Here is an 18956-nt window from a genome sequence, read left to right on the forward strand (position 1 = left end):
CTCATCTCTGAGTGGAGCTCATAATAGTATCAACCTATAAGGTTATTATAAGAATTAAACTTATTCAAGTAAAGTACTTAGCACAATGCCTTGCACATAGTAAATGCTCAATACATGTTTGCTAATGATAATACTAACAGTAAGAAAAGGACACCGACTTCATATGGTGGTGTTCAAGATTAACTGAGGTTACGTATGCTCGGTACAGCACCTTTTTTCCAAGATGTGGAGGTTTTGTTGGAATAAAATGGAACCTGAGATTCCAGTTAAAATGCTGTCACAGAAGACATGAGCGAGATGGAGAGGGTCTGAATTATCATAGGTGCTGTGGAAAAAGTAAAGAGCGAGCCAGTCTCAAGACAGGAGAAATGAATTATTCATGAGACCTGGAGACAGCATGATATAGGGGATTAGTAAGAGAGATTAACCAGCTCTCAGTTTTTAAGGGGAGAGAAATGGAAGAACAGTAATTGTGTTGATAGTTAGACAGAAATCAGAAAGAGGGAGCTCACATGGGGAAGGACAGCAAACAAAGGCTCCATTTTGAAATTAAATGTCAAGCGTTTATTAGGCATCCAAGAGGGTGTTCCTTGTGGTGACGGGAAAAGATCTAGTTGGAGATGAGGGATGTTAAGGTTCCCAAGCTGCCTGCATGGGGAAGAAGATGAGCTCCCAGAAGCTTCCCAAGGAGACCAGGATCGCCGTACAGCAGACAACAGGCATGTAGAAGTCCAATATGTAAATGGACAAAACAGAAACACAAACAAACATCAAGAAGGTGGCTTATATTGGAAACCTGAACTATTAAAAGGCAAAGGACAAAAAAGATTTTAAAAGAGAAGAAAACTCTGTCATCAGAAAAGTCAGTAAACGTACCATTGGCAAAAGAGCTTAGAGCAAAAATACCCATTAAAGGAGCCAAGATGTTTAATGAGTAAGTGCTATTGGCTCCTTCTATGTAAGATTTCTTCAAATTCCTTACCCATAAATACACACAGCAGGCGATGTCTGGTTTCCTACCTACAGTATCCTGCCTCCCCACTTAAGTTCCCATATTGCTAAGAATAAAGACAGCCAAGCTTCTACTTCATGACTAGGTAATCTCCCCTGAGAGCATAAAGTTAATTTTTTTCCAAGTACACTGCACATTTGAATTCATATTTAAATCTGTGCTCAGCTTTGGATCTTCTACAACACTTACTTGAAATTATAATAGCTTATGGTTTAAATATTTTTACAAAAATAATATAGAAGTCTATTGAAAAGCACAACGAATGAAAATAAGAAGGACTAGAAGTTAGAAGAGCTGTGTATAGTCATAGCCTGGCCACTAATTAATCGCATGTTCTTCATCAATCACTTAATCTCTCCCTGTTGCCCATTTTCCTTATCTGGTAAAATGCAGAAGCTGGACTACATACATTCTAAGATCCCTCAGAGACTAGGGTACTGTGATTTCATTCTTTAAAGATCTGCATGTTCTTAGGGAGATGAACTAAAAAATCCTTTGGAAAATTTGGAACCTAGTTTGCCAATTAGATGCTACTCAATTTATAGTTACAGCTTTGTGCACTCAGAGCAAGAAATCATTAATTGGCCACAAATTTCTAAAATTTAACTGAGGACATCGAGAAAAGAAAGGAGGGCATATGGATAAAAAGTCTTAAAGAAGTGTGTAGGAGTCATGGCTTAGATGGGGAGCAAGTTTCCTCATACTTGGTAGTGATGATTCTAAGAACAAATTGAGTCTCTCACTTGTAGTAATTATGGTTATCATTTAAAGAGCTCCACACTGAGGTCTAGAACACACAAAGAAACTAGTGCTAGAATTAGGTATTTTCAGAAAAAGAAGCAGGATACTTGTGTCCCAATTGCTTGATCCTATAACCCTTTCCTGAGTTGATGACTGCCTCAAATGAGCACGCTTCCAGGCTGGACCACAGATCAGAAGAAGACTCCAGGAGATGCAGGAGAGAGAGCCTCGTGGTGGTGAGAGAGTAGACAGCAAAAGCACCTAGAACTCAAACCTGCAACCGTGCTGCTCCCGCCACTGCGTGTCTTCAGTTAGGCAGAAATATTAGCCTTCTCTCCTTCTTCAACGCAAACCCGACACATGAAAAAATCCTTTAAAAAGCAGTGCTTAAATACATGGCTAATATGAGATTTGATTTCTAAAATCTGATTGTCACCTTATTCTTAACCAACTCCTGTGGACAGCCCTTTGTTTTCACACAAAAGAATGAGAAACATTAAGATCTGGCAAGTTTTCATATACGTTGTACTCTCAGTATTTTAATCATTTCTGGGGGAAAAAATGTGCTAGGTAAAAGTTCTAGGACTAAACTAGTTCAGCGTTTCTGGATGATGGCGTTTGACTCTCATTAACCTCAGTGTTCATTATAAGACTCTCATCTACAGCTTTGACAACGTATTAATTACAGGTTTTCTAGTTCTCTTACGGAAGAAAACATTTAGCAGTATGACTGACAAGCAATTAATACTTTTCACCATGAATAATTTATTGAATTGTCACAGTTACGGAGCCTCTATTAGAAAATGCAAATCCTCAATAACTGAAAACACATTTTTCTCAGGAGAATACTCTTGTTGATTAGTGACTCAGCCGAGCACATTGCTAAATGTACAGTATGTACCAGCTGACGGCTCAAAATATACAATGAAAGCAGCTTCGCTAGGCATAGTTGAGTGTGTTAAATGTGCAGGGACATTTGATGAGCTTGAAAAAACACAAGCTCATGCAGGAAAAAAAAAAAAAGCCAAATCAAGACAGGGTATTTACAAAAAAAAAAAAAAACCCTGCAAATTTCCTGAGCATTATTTTGGTGACCATCAAGAATTTTTCTACCCAATAGTGTCTCCACTAACGATTTTAAGAATCAAGCCCCTAATATGGAAGTTTCAGCATATAAACACAATTATCACACATCCAAGATATCCTGGGGACTCTGCATGTATTTCTTCATGTTTTATTCAACAAAATTATGGACTAGGCACTATAAACCTTATAAAAAGATGAGGTTGTATTCCTAACCTTCAAGAATTCAAAATCTAATAATTTAAATAAGACAGGTCTATGAAGAACTATAATAAAAAGCAGAGCATGAGTCAACAGATGATGACGATGATAGTAGTAACAATACTACAGATGAAATACTGTAGGCATTGAGAGCTTAGTATCATGTCCCTTTCTGCTCATTCAGGCTTCAAAAAGCACACAAACTGTATAAGGATTTCATTCCTATCAACAAAAACAAGCAGAGCTGGAAGACTTCTAGTAGCAGCAATAGGGAACCTGTAGAAGATTGGGTTTCCTTCACAGTGCATGCTGAACAAAGCCTGTAGTTTAAGAGGCCTAAACAATTCCCAGGTGGCAGTCCTCTATTGCATCCTTCTTCATGTGATACACAAGTTAGTAGATTTTCTTCTGGGGATAGCCTGGCCTCATCCTCCAGGAATCATAACCCCATTTCAGGGGATGCCCCACCAACATTATGTGGGACTATCTGTGGGTATGAGGCTTAGGCTCTGAACATATCTGAGTAATGTGATAACTTCTTGGTCATTGCCAGTGAAAAGCAAATGCAGGCAAGATGCTGCCTTATTGGAATTATTCAGTTTGAATTATGTAACTGAAACTCCTGGGGAGTTTCTCCTTACCTATAAAAATTCCAGACTGTCCTGTCCTGTCACGGTAGTAATCTCTCCCTCCAGAGCATACAATTATAAAACTTTAGAGCTTGAAGGAATCTTGAAGGTCATAATTTTACACGAGGAAATAGAGGCCACAGAAAACAATTTGCCATGAGTCACACAACTAGTTAGCTGGCAGAGTTGAGACTGAGTCACTTCTCTTTGCTCCCACCCAGCTCTGTGATTCCTCCTGGACCACAGCAATCTGGTTCACTGTAGGCTCTTTTGCTCTCTTTCTCTCCCTCTCTCTGTCTTGCTTTTCTCTGTGAACTGAGCCAGCTCATCTCATCAAGAGTGATGCACTTAGATCAAGTGACTCACCAACTGAGATAAGAGCTTGCTAAAGGAAAGAAAATCCTATCTTTGATGTGTGGCTTTATCTAAATCCTGGCTTCGCAAAAAAAGAAAGAGAGAAATAAATAGAAAATAACAAAGAAATAAGGAATTAACCCCTTATGAGCCATAATATATTATTTATAGTATAAAGTCCTATCTTCAGATTTGAAATACTCTCTATGAATGTTTGTTTTCCCTCTATACCTGCTTGCCTTATTGCTACTACTAGATTATAAACTCTCAAGAGCAGGGACCATGTTTCATATATCTATGTATCAGTTCCTCTCTCCCAAACATTCTCTAACTGAATTATAAAGACAGAGACTTAGAATAATAATGGTAGTAGTATCTACCGTCAGTTCGTGGCTTAGGAACTGTTCGGTTATACATGTACGATTCCATTTAGTACTAACAATAAAACTATGACTTAAATTCCATTTTTTCCTATTTCTTAAATAAGAAAACTCAGATGCAGAGAGGTGAAGCAACTTACTCAATGTCATAAAGCTATTTAATAGTTAAGTTATAGAGCCAGGATTCAAATCAAAGTAGATTTGTTTGAAATATGATGCTCAACCACATTATGAGTGACTTTACTAGGCAACCCATTTACTTAGAAAACGGGTGTTAAGCATGTACTACTTGGCAAACACTGCTATGAATGAGAAATATAGAGGCTCACTAGATAATGGATCCGTATAGATACACACAGATATGTAAACAGACAGCTTTTATTGAATAGGATTAGTGCCATAAAAGAAATCTGAAGAAAATACCCTAAGAACACAGAAGAAGGACTCTTAACTCCATCTGAGGCTGAGGAAGGTGATTAGGAAAGGCACAGGCAAAAACAATGTTGGAACTAAGTCTAAAAGGGTAATGATCTTAGGAAAAAGTAGACTTTGGGCAGGAATGATATCCAGCAAAATACTAAGTGTACAGTAATTTCTAAAGGAATGTTTGTTCTTGTAAATAGCATGGAAATTTCAATTTTAAGAAAATATCCCACTTGCTCATGGATCATAGTCCCTAAAATATCTTGGCTGATGTCCTAGTCGGCTTGAGCTGCCATAATGAAATACCAAAGACTGGGTGCCTTAAACAACAGAAATTTATTTTCCTACATTTCTGGAAGCTAGAAGTCCAAGCTCAAGGTGCTGGCATGGTCAGTGTCTGGTGAGAGCTCTCTTCCTGACCTGTAGACAGCCCCCTTCTTGCTGTGTCCTCACGTGGTGGAAGAGACAGAGAAAGAGGAAGCAGCTCTGGTGTATTTTCTTGAAGGAAACAAATCCCATCATGAAGGTGCACCCTCATGACCTCATCTAAATCTAATTGTCTCCCAAAGGCCCCATCTCCAAATACCATCATGTTGGGGGTTAGAGCTTCAACATATGAATTTTGAGGAAAATGAATTCGGTCCATAGCAGTTGCTTGATAAATGGAAACTAAGAATCAGCTGTGCCTGAGTTTTTTCAACCGGCCTGTAATAACACTCCAAGATTAGACAGCCTCTGAAATGAACAGTTGGCCTTTCCCAAAACATCAGATGAACATTCAACCAAAACCCATTTTTTGATTGGATGCATGTTTTCTCCCTCTTCTGACACTTACTTGATGGTTAAACTTCTGGGCTATGATTCATCATCAATATTTGTTGAACTCTTACTATAGGTTACACACTAGAGATATGAAAGTAAACAAGAAAAAGTTCTGTCCTCAGGGCACTTAGAGTTTAATAGATGGTCCAGAAAAATAAATAATTAAGTATAAAAGATAATGGGGATGAAGGAGGCACATAGAGAAGGCACTGAGTTTTGAAGAATATGAAGGTTTTTTTGGAATATTCTTGGAGGGATAGCTATGCTGAGGCTTACAGGATGGATTGGGATACTCAAAGGAGAGAGGAAAAAAACGTTTTCATGGGGCCTGATGACATAATCATAGAATTATGGAAGCATCTGTGTCTATGAAATTTGCCTGGTTTATGAATATCCAATCAAATCACCTAATTATCCCTCCATATCTGGCTGGCTCTGTCAGCATGGATAAATCTTTTGACATAGAAACCCAATATATATCAGCAAATACATCTACAGGTGGTCAAATACATGCTACCAGATTAACTAAAATGATCATTTTGAATTTTAGGTTTTTTTGTATGTAAATTATGACTTCATAACTTAGGTTGTATGAAAATTATAACTTAGGTTATAATGCTCTTATACAATCTTTTTCCTAGTAGCCTAAAGGTTCTTAGTGAAAAGTAAGGTGCTTCTAACTGATCAACACTATGGTGCTCATACAGTAGTAATGTTCTCCAGGGATTAGGGAGTTGGGGGGGGGGTATGGTAAACTCACAACTAATGGACGCGGTGAGCATTGTAGAGGGGAAGGGCATGCCTCTAATCCTCGCGTGGTTGAGGCAAAGTCATAAAATGTAACCAAAATGTTTGTACCCTCATAATATCCTGAAATAAAAATAAATAAATCAATAAAGTTAAATACACAAAAAAAAGAAAAAGAAAAGTAAGGTGCTTAAGACTGCATTATAGTATTCCTAACTTGATTCCATTTTCTGGTAAGTGATTCTGAACAACTCACATTTAAATGATTGAATTAAATTAAATCATTTAAGTAATATTATTTAATCTTTGGTAGTTTCTTTCTTTTGTGATATAAGTATGTTGGATCATACAACATGTAAGTTTCCAACTTTAAATTTCTTTTTTTTTTTTTTTTGAGACAGAGTCTCACTCTTTTTCCCCGGGCTAGAGTGCCGTGGCATCAGCCTAGCTCATAGCAACCTCAAACTCCTGGGCTCAAGCGATCCTCCTGCCTCAGCCTCCCAAGTAGCTGGGACTACAGGCATGCGCCACCATGCCCGGCTAATTTTTTCTATGTATTTTTAGTTGTCCGATTAATTTCTTTCTATTTTTAGTAGAGGTGGGGTCTGCTCTTGCTCAGGCTGGGGTTCTCGAACTCCTGAGCTGAAACGATCCGCCCGCCTCGGCCTCCAAGAGTTTTAGGATTACAGGCGTGAGCCACCGCGCCCGGCCAACTTTAAATTTCTTGATATTCTTATGACCCAACTTCCAGGATGACATTTAATGAGTTATTTGAGAAACAGAAAAATCCAATATTTTAAACATATTCTGTACTTTGTAAACTAGTATGTGCAGTTTAGATTACTCTTTTTAAAAATACAATTAGATTACAATTGTGCATTAGTTCAGGTAATGCTGGCGGCTGTAGCAAATAAACCCCAAAATGTTAATGGTTCAGACACAATGAAAATTTATTTATTTTTGGTTATGTAAAATCTAAAATCAGCTCTCACAATTCACTGGCTGAATGTCAGTAACCTGACCACACCTAACTGCAAGGGAGCCTGGGAAATGGAATCTAGCTGTGTACTCAGGAAGAGAGAATATGTGTTTGGTGAATACCTAACCAGAGTTTGTCATAAAACTGGATGTGTGTGTGTGTGTGTGTGTGTGTGTGTGTGTGTGTGTGTGTGCTTGTATACACACCTTATGATAATAAATGTCTGCTTCAATTTTTATTTTTAATATCATAATTTCTATAGATCATGGCTAAAAGGTATAGTCCAACAATTTACAGAAGAAGCAGATACAATTAGCAGATACATATCAGAGAAAATACTCAACAGCATTACTTATCATGAAATTTAATTAAAACAAAAATAAAGTATCATTTTGGACCTACTAAAATAGCAAACATTTTAAATAATGATCATATCCATGTGTATGTATAAATACAATTATTACAAAACAGCCTTGACAAGAGCAGTAGATCTTAAACAAATCAATCGCAGAATGTATCCTGGAAGAAATAGACTGTGATTGATATTAGAAGAAACATACGAATATGATTGGGTGAGAGATACATTTGAAACTTTGACTACCTGAGAAAATAAATAATCTTTTCCTGTCCTCCTTTTCAGGAGATGATAAAGTCCTCCGATTGTGGCACCCCAATATCAGCACCAAGCCAGTGGGGAAACTTTTGGGGCACATGTTCAGTATCACCGAGATAGTGGCCAATGAAAAAGATCAACATGTCATCAGCCTTTCCTCTACAAAGGTAACAAAAAGAAAAGAACAAAACCAAAAGAAAACAAACAATATTTTTCTTAAAATTAACTTTTGAAAAACATGGAGTATATACAATTTTTGATGGAAATAGCTGATGGTCACTGAGAAAAATATTGTCAATATGGAAAAGGAAATGATGAGCCACTGTTCTGTTTCTATTGGTTATAGCATAAGAAAGAACATGTTTAAAGACAAGTGTAAAATAAATATGATATTGGGAAAAGAACCAATATTATCCTCTACAGTAAAGCATGAAAGGCCTTACTATAGATAGAAATATCATCATTAAATACAGAAAAATAAGGATTTCTGTTATTATTGCTATTATTGAACATTGTTTGAAAAATCTTACCAATGTAATAAAACAAAAAAATGAGTTATAAATATTATAAATGAGGAGACTGAATTATATTTGCAAATAATGTGACTGCTTGATTTATTAAATCAATTTAAAATTTTTAGAATAGATAAGTTTGATAAGGTGGTTGGTTACAGTAGCAATTAATAAAAAATAAATTTCCATATAAAAACAATAGTGAGGAAAAAAAATGGTCAAAGAAGTAGCATTCACAACAGCCAAAAATATGAAATACCTAGGAATAACCTTAATAAGCAATATTCACTATTAACATTAAGATAACCATGAAATTTTACTGGGATATTTTTATTTAAGAACATGAATAGACAGACATATTATGTTCCTATATGGGAATATTATGCTGTAAAAGATATTCAGATTAATCCATATATTTATTGCTATTCAGGATTATTTAAGTATCAGTTTGCCAAGTTTAAAGTTAATGTAAAAATATTCTATACAAGAATATCCTAGAAACTTTGGAAGACATAATTATGAGATGGAACTTTCCATGTCAGATATTAAAACATTATAAAACTGACATAAATAAAACAGAGCAGTAGTCAATGCAGGAATAGTCACATCTGTGAAACAAAAGAAAAAATGTAGGAATTAGTTCATGTGTGGGGGAATTTTGTATATGATAGAAGTAACATTTCAAATATATAAGCGAAGGATGATTTGTTCAATAAATGCTGGGGAAACTGATTAGCCATAAAGGAAAATATATGTAATCAGATCATCACTTCATTAATATATAGCACAATACATTCCATATGGATTAAAGATTTTAAATGTAAAATATAAAACCGTAGAAGTTCTAAAATTTTCCAGAAGAAAACACAAGTGAATACTCATATAGCTTTAGGGTAATATGTAATTATAACGCCTATGGCTAAAGGGAAAATAAATATGACTATTATAAACATTCAAATATTCTGTAACTTATAATAGTAGCTATCATTTGTTAATGCTTACTCAGTGTCAGGCACTGTGCTCAGTATTTTACAAACACACTCATTAGTGCTAATAACAACCCTATAAATGAATTCTCCCGATTTTAGACATGTAAAAGAAAACAAGATCTAAGTAACTTGCACAAAGTCACAGAGCTATCTAGAGGCAGAGATGGGATTGGCTTCACTTAGGCTGTAGACAGCTTTGTGACTTTGTGCATCTCCCCATACTCATAAACAAAGTTAAAAGTAGACAGCAAATGGGGCAGAAATGCAATACAAAGAACAGAAACTGGAATTATATCACTGTACAAGTAAACAAAAATCTTTAGCAAATCAGTAGGGGAAAAAAGAGAAGTGAAGGGGAAAATGTTTAAGAACAAAGGCAGGTTTACACCCTGCCGGATGGAGGTAAAACTGGTGAAAAACTTCCCGGGCATTTATTCTAATAAAATAAAATGTAAAAGGATGTTCATTGCATTATTGCTTATATTGATTTAAGAAAAGAAAAAAGAAAAAAAGGAAGGAAGGAAAGAAGAAAGTGAAAAAAAAAGAAAGAAACAAAGAGAAGGAAAGGGAAAGGAAAAAAATGAGGAATTTAATCTCTAAACAAGAGGCTTTAAAAAAAAAAAAAGCATGGCTGAAAACTTTCCAAATATAGTGAAAGACACAAACCTATAGATTTAAGAAGCTGAGTGAACCTCAAATAGAATAAACCCAAACATCATAATTAAACTTTTGAAAACTAAAGACAAAGAAAAATTTTTGCAAGCAGCCAAAGAAAAATGACACCTTATTTATAGAAAAACACTGATTGGAATGACAGATTTCTCATCGGAAAACTCAGAGGCCAGAAAGAAGTGAAACAACATTTTTGGAGTAGTGAAAGGAAAGATTTGTCCACCATGAATTCTACAGCTGGCAAAAATATCCTTCAGAAATAAAGGTGGAATGTAAAGACGTTCTTAGATGAAACAAAACTAAGAGCATTTGTTGCTAGAATAACTACCCTTATCAAATGGCTAAAGTAAGTTCTCTAAATAGAAAGAAAATGGCAGAAGGTGGCATGGAATTTCCAAAAGGAAAGAAGAATATCGGAAAGGACAAAAGAAGGGATATAAATAATATTCTAGCATACTTCTCATGAGTTTCTTAAATAATATTTGATTGTTAAAAATTATTATACCATATGACACGTTGTTCAATATATGTAGAAGAAATACTTAAAAAATTATCTTTTAACAGTGGAGAGAGTAAAGAGACCCAAATAGAAGCAAGGTTTCTATACTTTATTCATAGCAGTAGAAACACATTTTCATTTAAACTGTGCCTGGCTGCGACAGTAGGGGGGTGGGGTGATCTCCTGCTCCAGAAGAATGCTCACCAGGAGAAGGGTGGATGCCCTCTCTTCTAGTTTTGCAGTGTTTCCGCCAGGATATTATTTTCTTACCCAACTGCTAAAATTATATGTCTAGTCACAGAGCCCAAGTGTTGAACAGCTATGTCACAGCTACTGCTTCTGAATAGGAATTGGCAAAGGTTGAAAAATTCAGAGATAAATATAAACTTCACTTATATTCATTTCATGAGCAAAACCAATGGGAACAAATGGTTGGCAACCTTCTCAAGCACAAGTCTAGTTACCAAAAGGCTGATTCTTTTCTTCTTTTCTATGAAGATGAGAAATATACATGCTTTGATTATTTATAACAGATTGCAAATGGGTGTAAAAGTTGCTATTTTTCTTAAATTTTCACTCTGGAAGTGATATGCAGAAACCTGAGAAAAGGCAAAGTTTGACTAGATTGTGAGTGTGCTTTAGAGCAAAAAGTAATTAACTGAAATCAGGTACTAGGTGGATAATGTCACCAACCTGGCCTGTAGGTCAGCTGGATTTCATCTTATCAATGACTACATCTAAGATATTCTCATAAATGAAGATTTCAATACTGTCTCACTTCCAGGCAGCATAGCTAAGAAAATGGCCTATAGAATCAGATAAACCTAAATTGAATTCCTGGCTCTGACAATTGCTAGAAGTGGCCTTGGGTGAATCAAATAAGATCACTGAGGAAAATAACTGTGTACTTTCCTCATAGGGTTGATGTGAGAATTAAATGAGATAATGCAAGTCAAGAACATAACACAGTACCTGGTATGTAACCAGTCCTCAATAAATGCCAGCAATTAGCAGAAAGGCATGTGATCTCTTCTCTTCAGTAGTGGTGATGGGACTTATGCTGATCTATCCATACTTTTCCTGGACCTCCTTTGTGATCACACAGATAGAGATCATGGGTGTGGTCCATGGTGTAGAATAGGGTAAGCCTTCCTTTTAAAAAAATGCTTTGGATACTATGCAGCAAGATACTCATATCTTGTGGATGGTTAGACAAATCTTCTCTATGCTCACTGAGCCCTAAATACTACTCTCACTCTTCACAAGCAACCTCATCTTCTCCTGATCATTTCTTTTTATTTCAGCATATTATGGGGGTACAAATGTTTAGGTTACATATATTGCCTTTGGACCACCCGAGTCAGAGCTTCAAGCATGTCCATCCCCCAGAAGGTGCACATTGCACCCATTAGGTGTGAATATACCCATCCCCTCCTCTCCTCTCCCACCTGCCTGACACCCAATAAATGTTACTACTGTATGTGCACATAAGTGTTGATCAGTTAATATCAATTTGATAGTGAGTACATGTGGTGCTTGTTTTTCCATTATTGGGATACTTCACTTAGTAGAATGGGCTCCAGCTCTATCCAGGATAATACAAGAGGTGCTAGATCACCATTGCTTTTGTGGCTGAGTAGAACTCCATGGTATACATATACCACATTTTACTAAGCCACTCATGGATTGATGGGCACTTGGGTTATTTCCACATCTTTGCAATTATGAATTGCACTGCTAATTGTGTTTTCTAATAAATATTCTCATGCAGATGTCTTTTTTATAGAATTTCTTTTTTTCCTTTGGGTAGATGCCAAGTAATGGGATTGCTGGATCAAATGGTAGTTCTACTTGTAGCTCTTTGAGGTATCTCCATATTGCTTTCCATAGAGGTTATATTAGTTTGAAGTCCCACCAGTAGTGTATGAATGTTCCTATCTCTCTGCATCCACACCAACATTTATTGTTTTGGGACTTTTTGATAAAGGCCATTCTTACTGGAGTTAAGTGATATCTCATTGTGGTTTTGATTTGCATTTCCCCAATGATTAGAGATGTTGAACATTTTTCCTTATGTTTCTTGGTCATTAGTCTATCTTCTTTTGAAAAGTTTCTGTTCATATCCTTTGCCCATTTTTTAATGGGGTTGTTTGACTTTTTTCTTGCTGATTTTCCTGAGTTCTATATAGATTCTAGTTATCAGCCCTTTATCGATGTGTGGTATACGAATATTTTCTCCCATACAGTAGGTTGTCTGTTTGCTCTCATGATAGTTTCCTTGGCTGTCCAGAGCTTTTTAATTTGATCAGATCCCATTTATTTATTTTTGTTGTTGCTGTGATTGCCTTTGGTGTCTTCTTCATAAATTCTTTCCCTAGGCCAATATCTATAAGTCCAGAGGAAATGTTAGGGTAGGAAGGGGGAGTTTGGTTTTTGTATAATCTAAATTTGTTTACTAGGTATATGTAAAAATTTGGTACTTAAAAAGTTAATTTTTAAAGACATACTGGATGTCTTCATTTTCTATTTGCCGGTTATCACACAGGAAAAATGTGAAAACAAGATGATAAAATTAACAGATTTAGTTTCATACACATTGCTAAAAATATAATTTTTCTTACTAAGTTATTTGTAAGAACTTAATACATGTTTTGCACTGAATTCTCTCCACGGGTAGTGCTGAATGCCTACCATTTGTACCGCACTGTTACATATACCTTGATTTTCAAATATACCATTTTTCTATGTACTATATTAATTCTCAAAATAGTTTTATAATCTCATATATATTCAGGCTCTTCCATGTAAAGTCATCTAATCAATTGAGTGGCCCTAATTTGATTTATTTGGGGACTAAAAATCTTATTAGCCTCTTGTGGCCATTGAGTAAAATTAGGAAGGCAATCTCTCCACCCCCACTGGTCCCACGTCTTTCACAAAGCTGTATCTCCAGATAAGAACAGAGCACAGCCAGTTGCTTCCCAGTCTCCTTCTGAACTGAGAGACCCGCTGCTGCCTCTGCCGTGGGTCCCAGGCTTGGAACGCTTCTGGTCCTGTCTGTCCCGCAGAGCCTGCTCTGCTGCAACTGCCTGCTCCAGACCCTGTGCCCAGCCCTCTGGTTTCAGCCCAGTCATTGCTTTGTGCTTCTCTCCCACTGAGATCTAGAGAAATATATATCCAGTTTTGGAGCCTTGCTGTTTCTTTTTGCTTTCTCTTTTTTACATTTTCTCTATGTTTGGAGAAGAAATGGCACAGGACAGCATAAACTTCTAGCACTATTCTGACCTGAACCCTAACTCTTTAGTCCTCTTTATGGAAGAGTTTTAAAAATGAGTAGGAGTTAGCTAGATGGGGAAGGCTGTTGAGAGGAAATTATAGATGAGAGGAAGAGTTTGTGTGAATGCACAGAGACTGGAGTAAGAAAAGGGCTTTTTGGGAATGAGAAGCACTTTGGTATGACAGTAAGAAAGGGGGAATGTAGGGAGAGAGTCAGTAGAAAAACCCAGAGGATAGGGGCGGTATAAAGAGGGAGGTCTTTGCCTCCTACAGTCTAGCAATTGCCACTTCCCTAAAACACATATAAAAGACCCAAAGAGCTGAACACTGAAGAAGAGAGAGAAGAAAAAGAGAAAACAGTATTACTCTGTAGAGAACATCACAGATTTCAAAATATATTCACATCATTTCAGAGATAGAGGAGGTGCCAGGTCAATATGTCCATTCTAGAAACAAGAAAATTGAGAATCAAGGAGTTTAAATAATGAACTAGAACTGGATCCCTAGTCATCTTTTGCCTGGTCCCTTGTTCTTCCCACCAACTGCAATTCAGCATGTACACATATACAGCAAGAAGAAGCCATGGACATATCTCAGCCAAAGCAATAAAATGAGAAACTATTTGCATAGAGATAAATTTCTTTGCTGCACTCTTTGATTCCACTTTTGTATCTCTTCCTCTATTTGTCTCTCATCTAGGCTCTGAACCTAAATTCATAAACAGTCCATTATACTTGTTTACTCTATGACACAAAAGACTGAAAGGTTCAATGTTCTATCTACTCCCCCAAAATTTGCATTTTCACTAGAACAAAGGAAATAAATGTCAACTGTACAAGTCTGAGAAATATTAGCCTACAGAGGGTGTACATTTGAACAAAGCCTCCTTGCCAATGTTCCCTAAATCATGTGACTTAGACATCTTAGTGTTCTTACATATAAGACCAACCTGCCTTAGAAATAGTGAAGATTTGAACTCAGTTAACAAATAATTAACTCAGTTATAAGTACCTCAAATTAGAAGTTAGCATCTCTGTTAACTAAACTATCTCTGTTAGCTAAACTACTTACTAGAATTTTACATGCAGTTCTGTAAATGGTCACGCATTTATTCAACAAATACTCCAATTTAATAGGTTAATAAAAACTATGATAATATGAAAATATTGTTTAAGGCTGATGCATGGCTAGAAAAAATGTTATTCTCGATCAAATCACATTTATTTATGAAATTCAATCACACTGTAACTTGCTAAAAAAAAAAAAAAACCCAGAATAATGAAGACTATGACCAGTTATTTTGGGGGAAAAACTTGACCTAGTTTTGCTGAATTTGTATTTCATTGTTCTTTCTAGTCTCTAATATCAACTCAAGTTCTACTTGAGTAACTATATAGTTCTCTTTCTTCCCTCAAATGAGAGCTCTAATAACCTATTTCTCCATACTCTTGCTATATTTATACCATCCCTAAAAATTCTGTTAATATAATTCTTACATCTCTGGGCACAAGGAGGGGGAAGTTCTTAGAAACCTCAGGAAGTAAGATGTTCCCGTCTTCATAAATCAGGAAAGAACAATTTGAAACCTTCTATTTAAATATAAGTCTTCTTATTTTCCTCATCCATAGTAGAAAGAGAAATGTGGCTTTAACTGTACATAATGATCGGTCTTTTATTATTCCTTCAAATTGTAAAGAGTAATAAATATTAAATACTATGTTCCTCCCCGTCTATAATAATAGAAATATCTAGTTCCTAAAGGTACACATTTAAGCAAAGTATAAATCACTGCTGCTATTTTCCTCTGATATTCATGAACAATAATCGAACCAACAACTAAATTGGAGCTTAGCACATGTGTGCTCACTGTACAAATCATGCTTTGCTGCAAGTTTATAAGGGCATATTTCAGACTTTTAAATGCTTCCTTCACCTAAAAATATTGCGTGGGAAAGGTAAAGCATAAACGGTGGTGAACTGTGTTTTTTATTCTCCCAGGTTTTCAGGGTGTGGGATATACAGACTCTGTCACTATTACAAGTCTTCCACGACAGCCAGGGAGGCCCAGGAGACATGCAGATTTATTCTATGATATTCGATGCCAATCACGGCATGCTTGTTACAGGTAAGTGTACCCAATTAATGCCAAATGAACTCATATCTTGATCTTTAACCTTTTTAAAACTAGCACTTGAGCACTAACTAGAAGAAAAAAAACTAAAAAGGTAATTTATATGCCATGATTCACTGCAATAGATACTTAATTCAATTCTGCTCTTTCCTATCTTTCTATGGCTGGGTATATGAAATGTACTCACGCTTCTCTGAAAATACCAAGTTAGTGTTCTGAGTCCTTGAACCTAGGAAGACATGGGTTGGGTTAAACAGAGAAGTGGGATGTAACTTCTTGCTACGTATAGGGCAAATCCAGCTTCTGCACGTAGCTCTGTTTTGACTGTTGGGAGCAGGAATATGATCTTATTTTAGAGCGTCTGTACCACATACCAAGTCAACTCCCCTTTTCTGCAGCGAGGCACTGTGGCCCCATGCATTCTGGTAATGAGGCAATTAATCAGCAAGGAGGGTGCCTGTCCCTCTCACCTGCCTTTGCTTCTAGACAAAGAATAATGGAGAATGAGGATAGAGTCCCCGAGCCAATGCCAACAGATTTGTTGCCAGTTTTTGTTGTGGCTTCTTAGAAAGACATGCTTACTAAAGAGACAAGGGGCCCTGCTAGACATTTAGGTTGAACACTGTTCATATGCATACCTTTAGGCTTTAGAAGAAAAATGAACAATATTAATAGTAGTTTTGATACAGGGAAGTGGATCCGGCAGGCATTGATTTAGGCACTGCTCAATTGTGCAGGCATTGCTTAACTGAGTCAGGAAGTCTCAAACCTTGCTTTGAGCTACCCTGATCAAAAAACAAGGTGGAGGAAGGACAAGTTCCAACTGGTTAGAACCAAGATGGTGGAGAAATTGACTGCTTCTTTACCTTGCAGCTCATTACCATAAAGCTTTCTAAGAAAACCTCCCACTCCCATTGTGCACCTGAGGCCATGACATTTCCTGTTTGACCATATTTAGTCAAATGTAGGGCATCACCCTAAGTCCAGGAAAACACCACCCATTTCCAAGAAATAATGTGAATATTCCTCCCCTTGTTTAACCTGTAATTAAGCTGTTGCTTAAATAGAAGGGATAAAGGAACCACGGGGCCGGTTCTCCACAGAGAGAGTAGATTTTCTATACTTTTTGAATAAAACTCACTCTCACTTTATACTCTTGGCTCATTGTTGAATTCTTTCTTCCACAAAGCCAAGGACCCACTTGGACTTCAAGTGATTCCCAGCATTGGGAGTCACTTTCCTGTGTCAGTTTCTCCTTCTGGAACACTAACCCAGAAGGCATTTCCTAAGCGTTTTCCCACTGACCACCTGCTCTGAGTTTCTGTGGGATTAATTAAGGCAGAGAGGAGGCTGGTGCTATCTCTGCTGGTACAGAATATAAGTATTTTTAACTTTGGTGTTTTTCCCCCTGGATTAGGAATAAACTAGTACTTCATGATTGATAAATAATTTTCCACTTCATAAAACAGAAGTTAGTTCTAGTTGTAATCACCCCTCCTCTATATTACCTTCTCTATATTAATGACTATAACCAAATTTTTTCTTGGTGCTCCAACTCACATGTTTGATTACTGGATTCAGTATTTCCATCCCATTTATCATCAGTGTAACTAAGGACTCAAGTAGCAAGACAAAGATGAAGACAAAGAAGAAGAGGAGGAGGCCGAAGAAGAAAAGGAGGAAGACATAAAAAGAAATCAATATTTCTTTCCAATTATAGAGCTCTGTGAATTGCTTAATCACTAAACTTGCAGACATTGACAGCAAACATCAACTTGACATCAGAATTGCATGAAATTCATCTCTCAGATTTTAATTCCTGCTTTGATTCAAATGAAGCAGCCGCTGTCATCTTCTAAACCCCGACGAGAGCAGCGCCACGTTCTGGAAATGCTTTGTAGAATATGTTGTTGCTACTGTCACTGTTGTTATCATTATTACTCTTATTAAGATAACTACCATTTGTATAGTTCTTTTACAAAACGCTCTCATATACTTTTTCGTGTGATCTGGACAACCACTACATGAGGTAGTAATTATTATTTTTCCTATTGTATAAATGACAAAACAGAATTTCAAACAGCCAAACTGACTAGTAGAAGGACAAACCATTAAAACACAGAGCTGGGCTTTGATCTCAAAACTTCTGACTCCTGAATCCACATTCTTTCTCTGGACTGCATTGTTTCCGAAGTAGTGTAACTAGCCAAAACAGTAGAAGATGGCCACTTGTCCATAAACATATCAAGCTTTGTTGATGTTCATTCGGAATAAAGTTAGTTACTGTCAGTATAACATAGAAAGATCTACCAAGAAGCTCCAAGTGTGGTTTGATAATCTGGCTACCATGTTCCTCTCACATTTCTATATTGAGGTCTCTGAATTGAGAAATACTACCAGACAAGCCATCTTAGTCCCTCTTTACACATGAACAGATTTTATCTTAAAATTTAAACACTTAGGCAAGTGTTTAGTAACTCCTGCTGAAACTTCTCCTAAAGTTGAGAATTCTTTGGAGAGACCTGAGAAACTCAATGCAAAGTCTGCCTTTGGTAACTTAATCTCTGCATCAATAAAATAGAAGAAGTTTCATTTTTGTTTGAGCCACAGAATGGTTTGAGATTCTTACTTATATTTCTAGACATTACACTAAAATAGAACACACACAATTAGTTGATTCTGAGACTTAAATTGTCGCGGCCTGGATTGCAGAATGGGGGATGGACACAGAAAGAAACACACAGACACACACAAGGACATACAAGACTGCAGCAGACAATTCTACCAGTCGCTTTATTATATACTTTTTCTACGTCCGGCAGCTACTTCCTGGCACGTGACTACCTTGGGCGCCCTGAGAAAAATACATTTTCATTCCTTCCAGACGATTGCT

At 36.6% G+C, this 18956-nt stretch overlaps 1 protein-coding gene across 1 annotated transcript in view; it reads left to right on the forward strand.

The window, feature by feature from the left end:
* Positions 1 to 18956, forward strand: part of WDR64 (WD repeat domain 64) — a 110246-nt gene that overhangs the window by 43436 nt on the left and 47854 nt on the right. The window contains exons 9-10 of the mRNA XM_012644366.1: positions 8012 to 8151; positions 15931 to 16057. Coding sequence (XP_012499820.1) covers positions 8012 to 8151; positions 15931 to 16057 — 267 coding nt within the window. The remainder of the gene's footprint in view (positions 1 to 8011; positions 8152 to 15930; positions 16058 to 18956) is intronic.

This window comes from Propithecus coquereli, unplaced genomic scaffold, assembly GCF_000956105.1.
Source record: "Propithecus coquereli isolate 6110/MARCELLA unplaced genomic scaffold, Pcoq_1.0 Scaffold210, whole genome shotgun sequence".
NCBI lineage: Eukaryota > Metazoa > Chordata > Mammalia > Primates > Indriidae > Propithecus > Propithecus coquereli.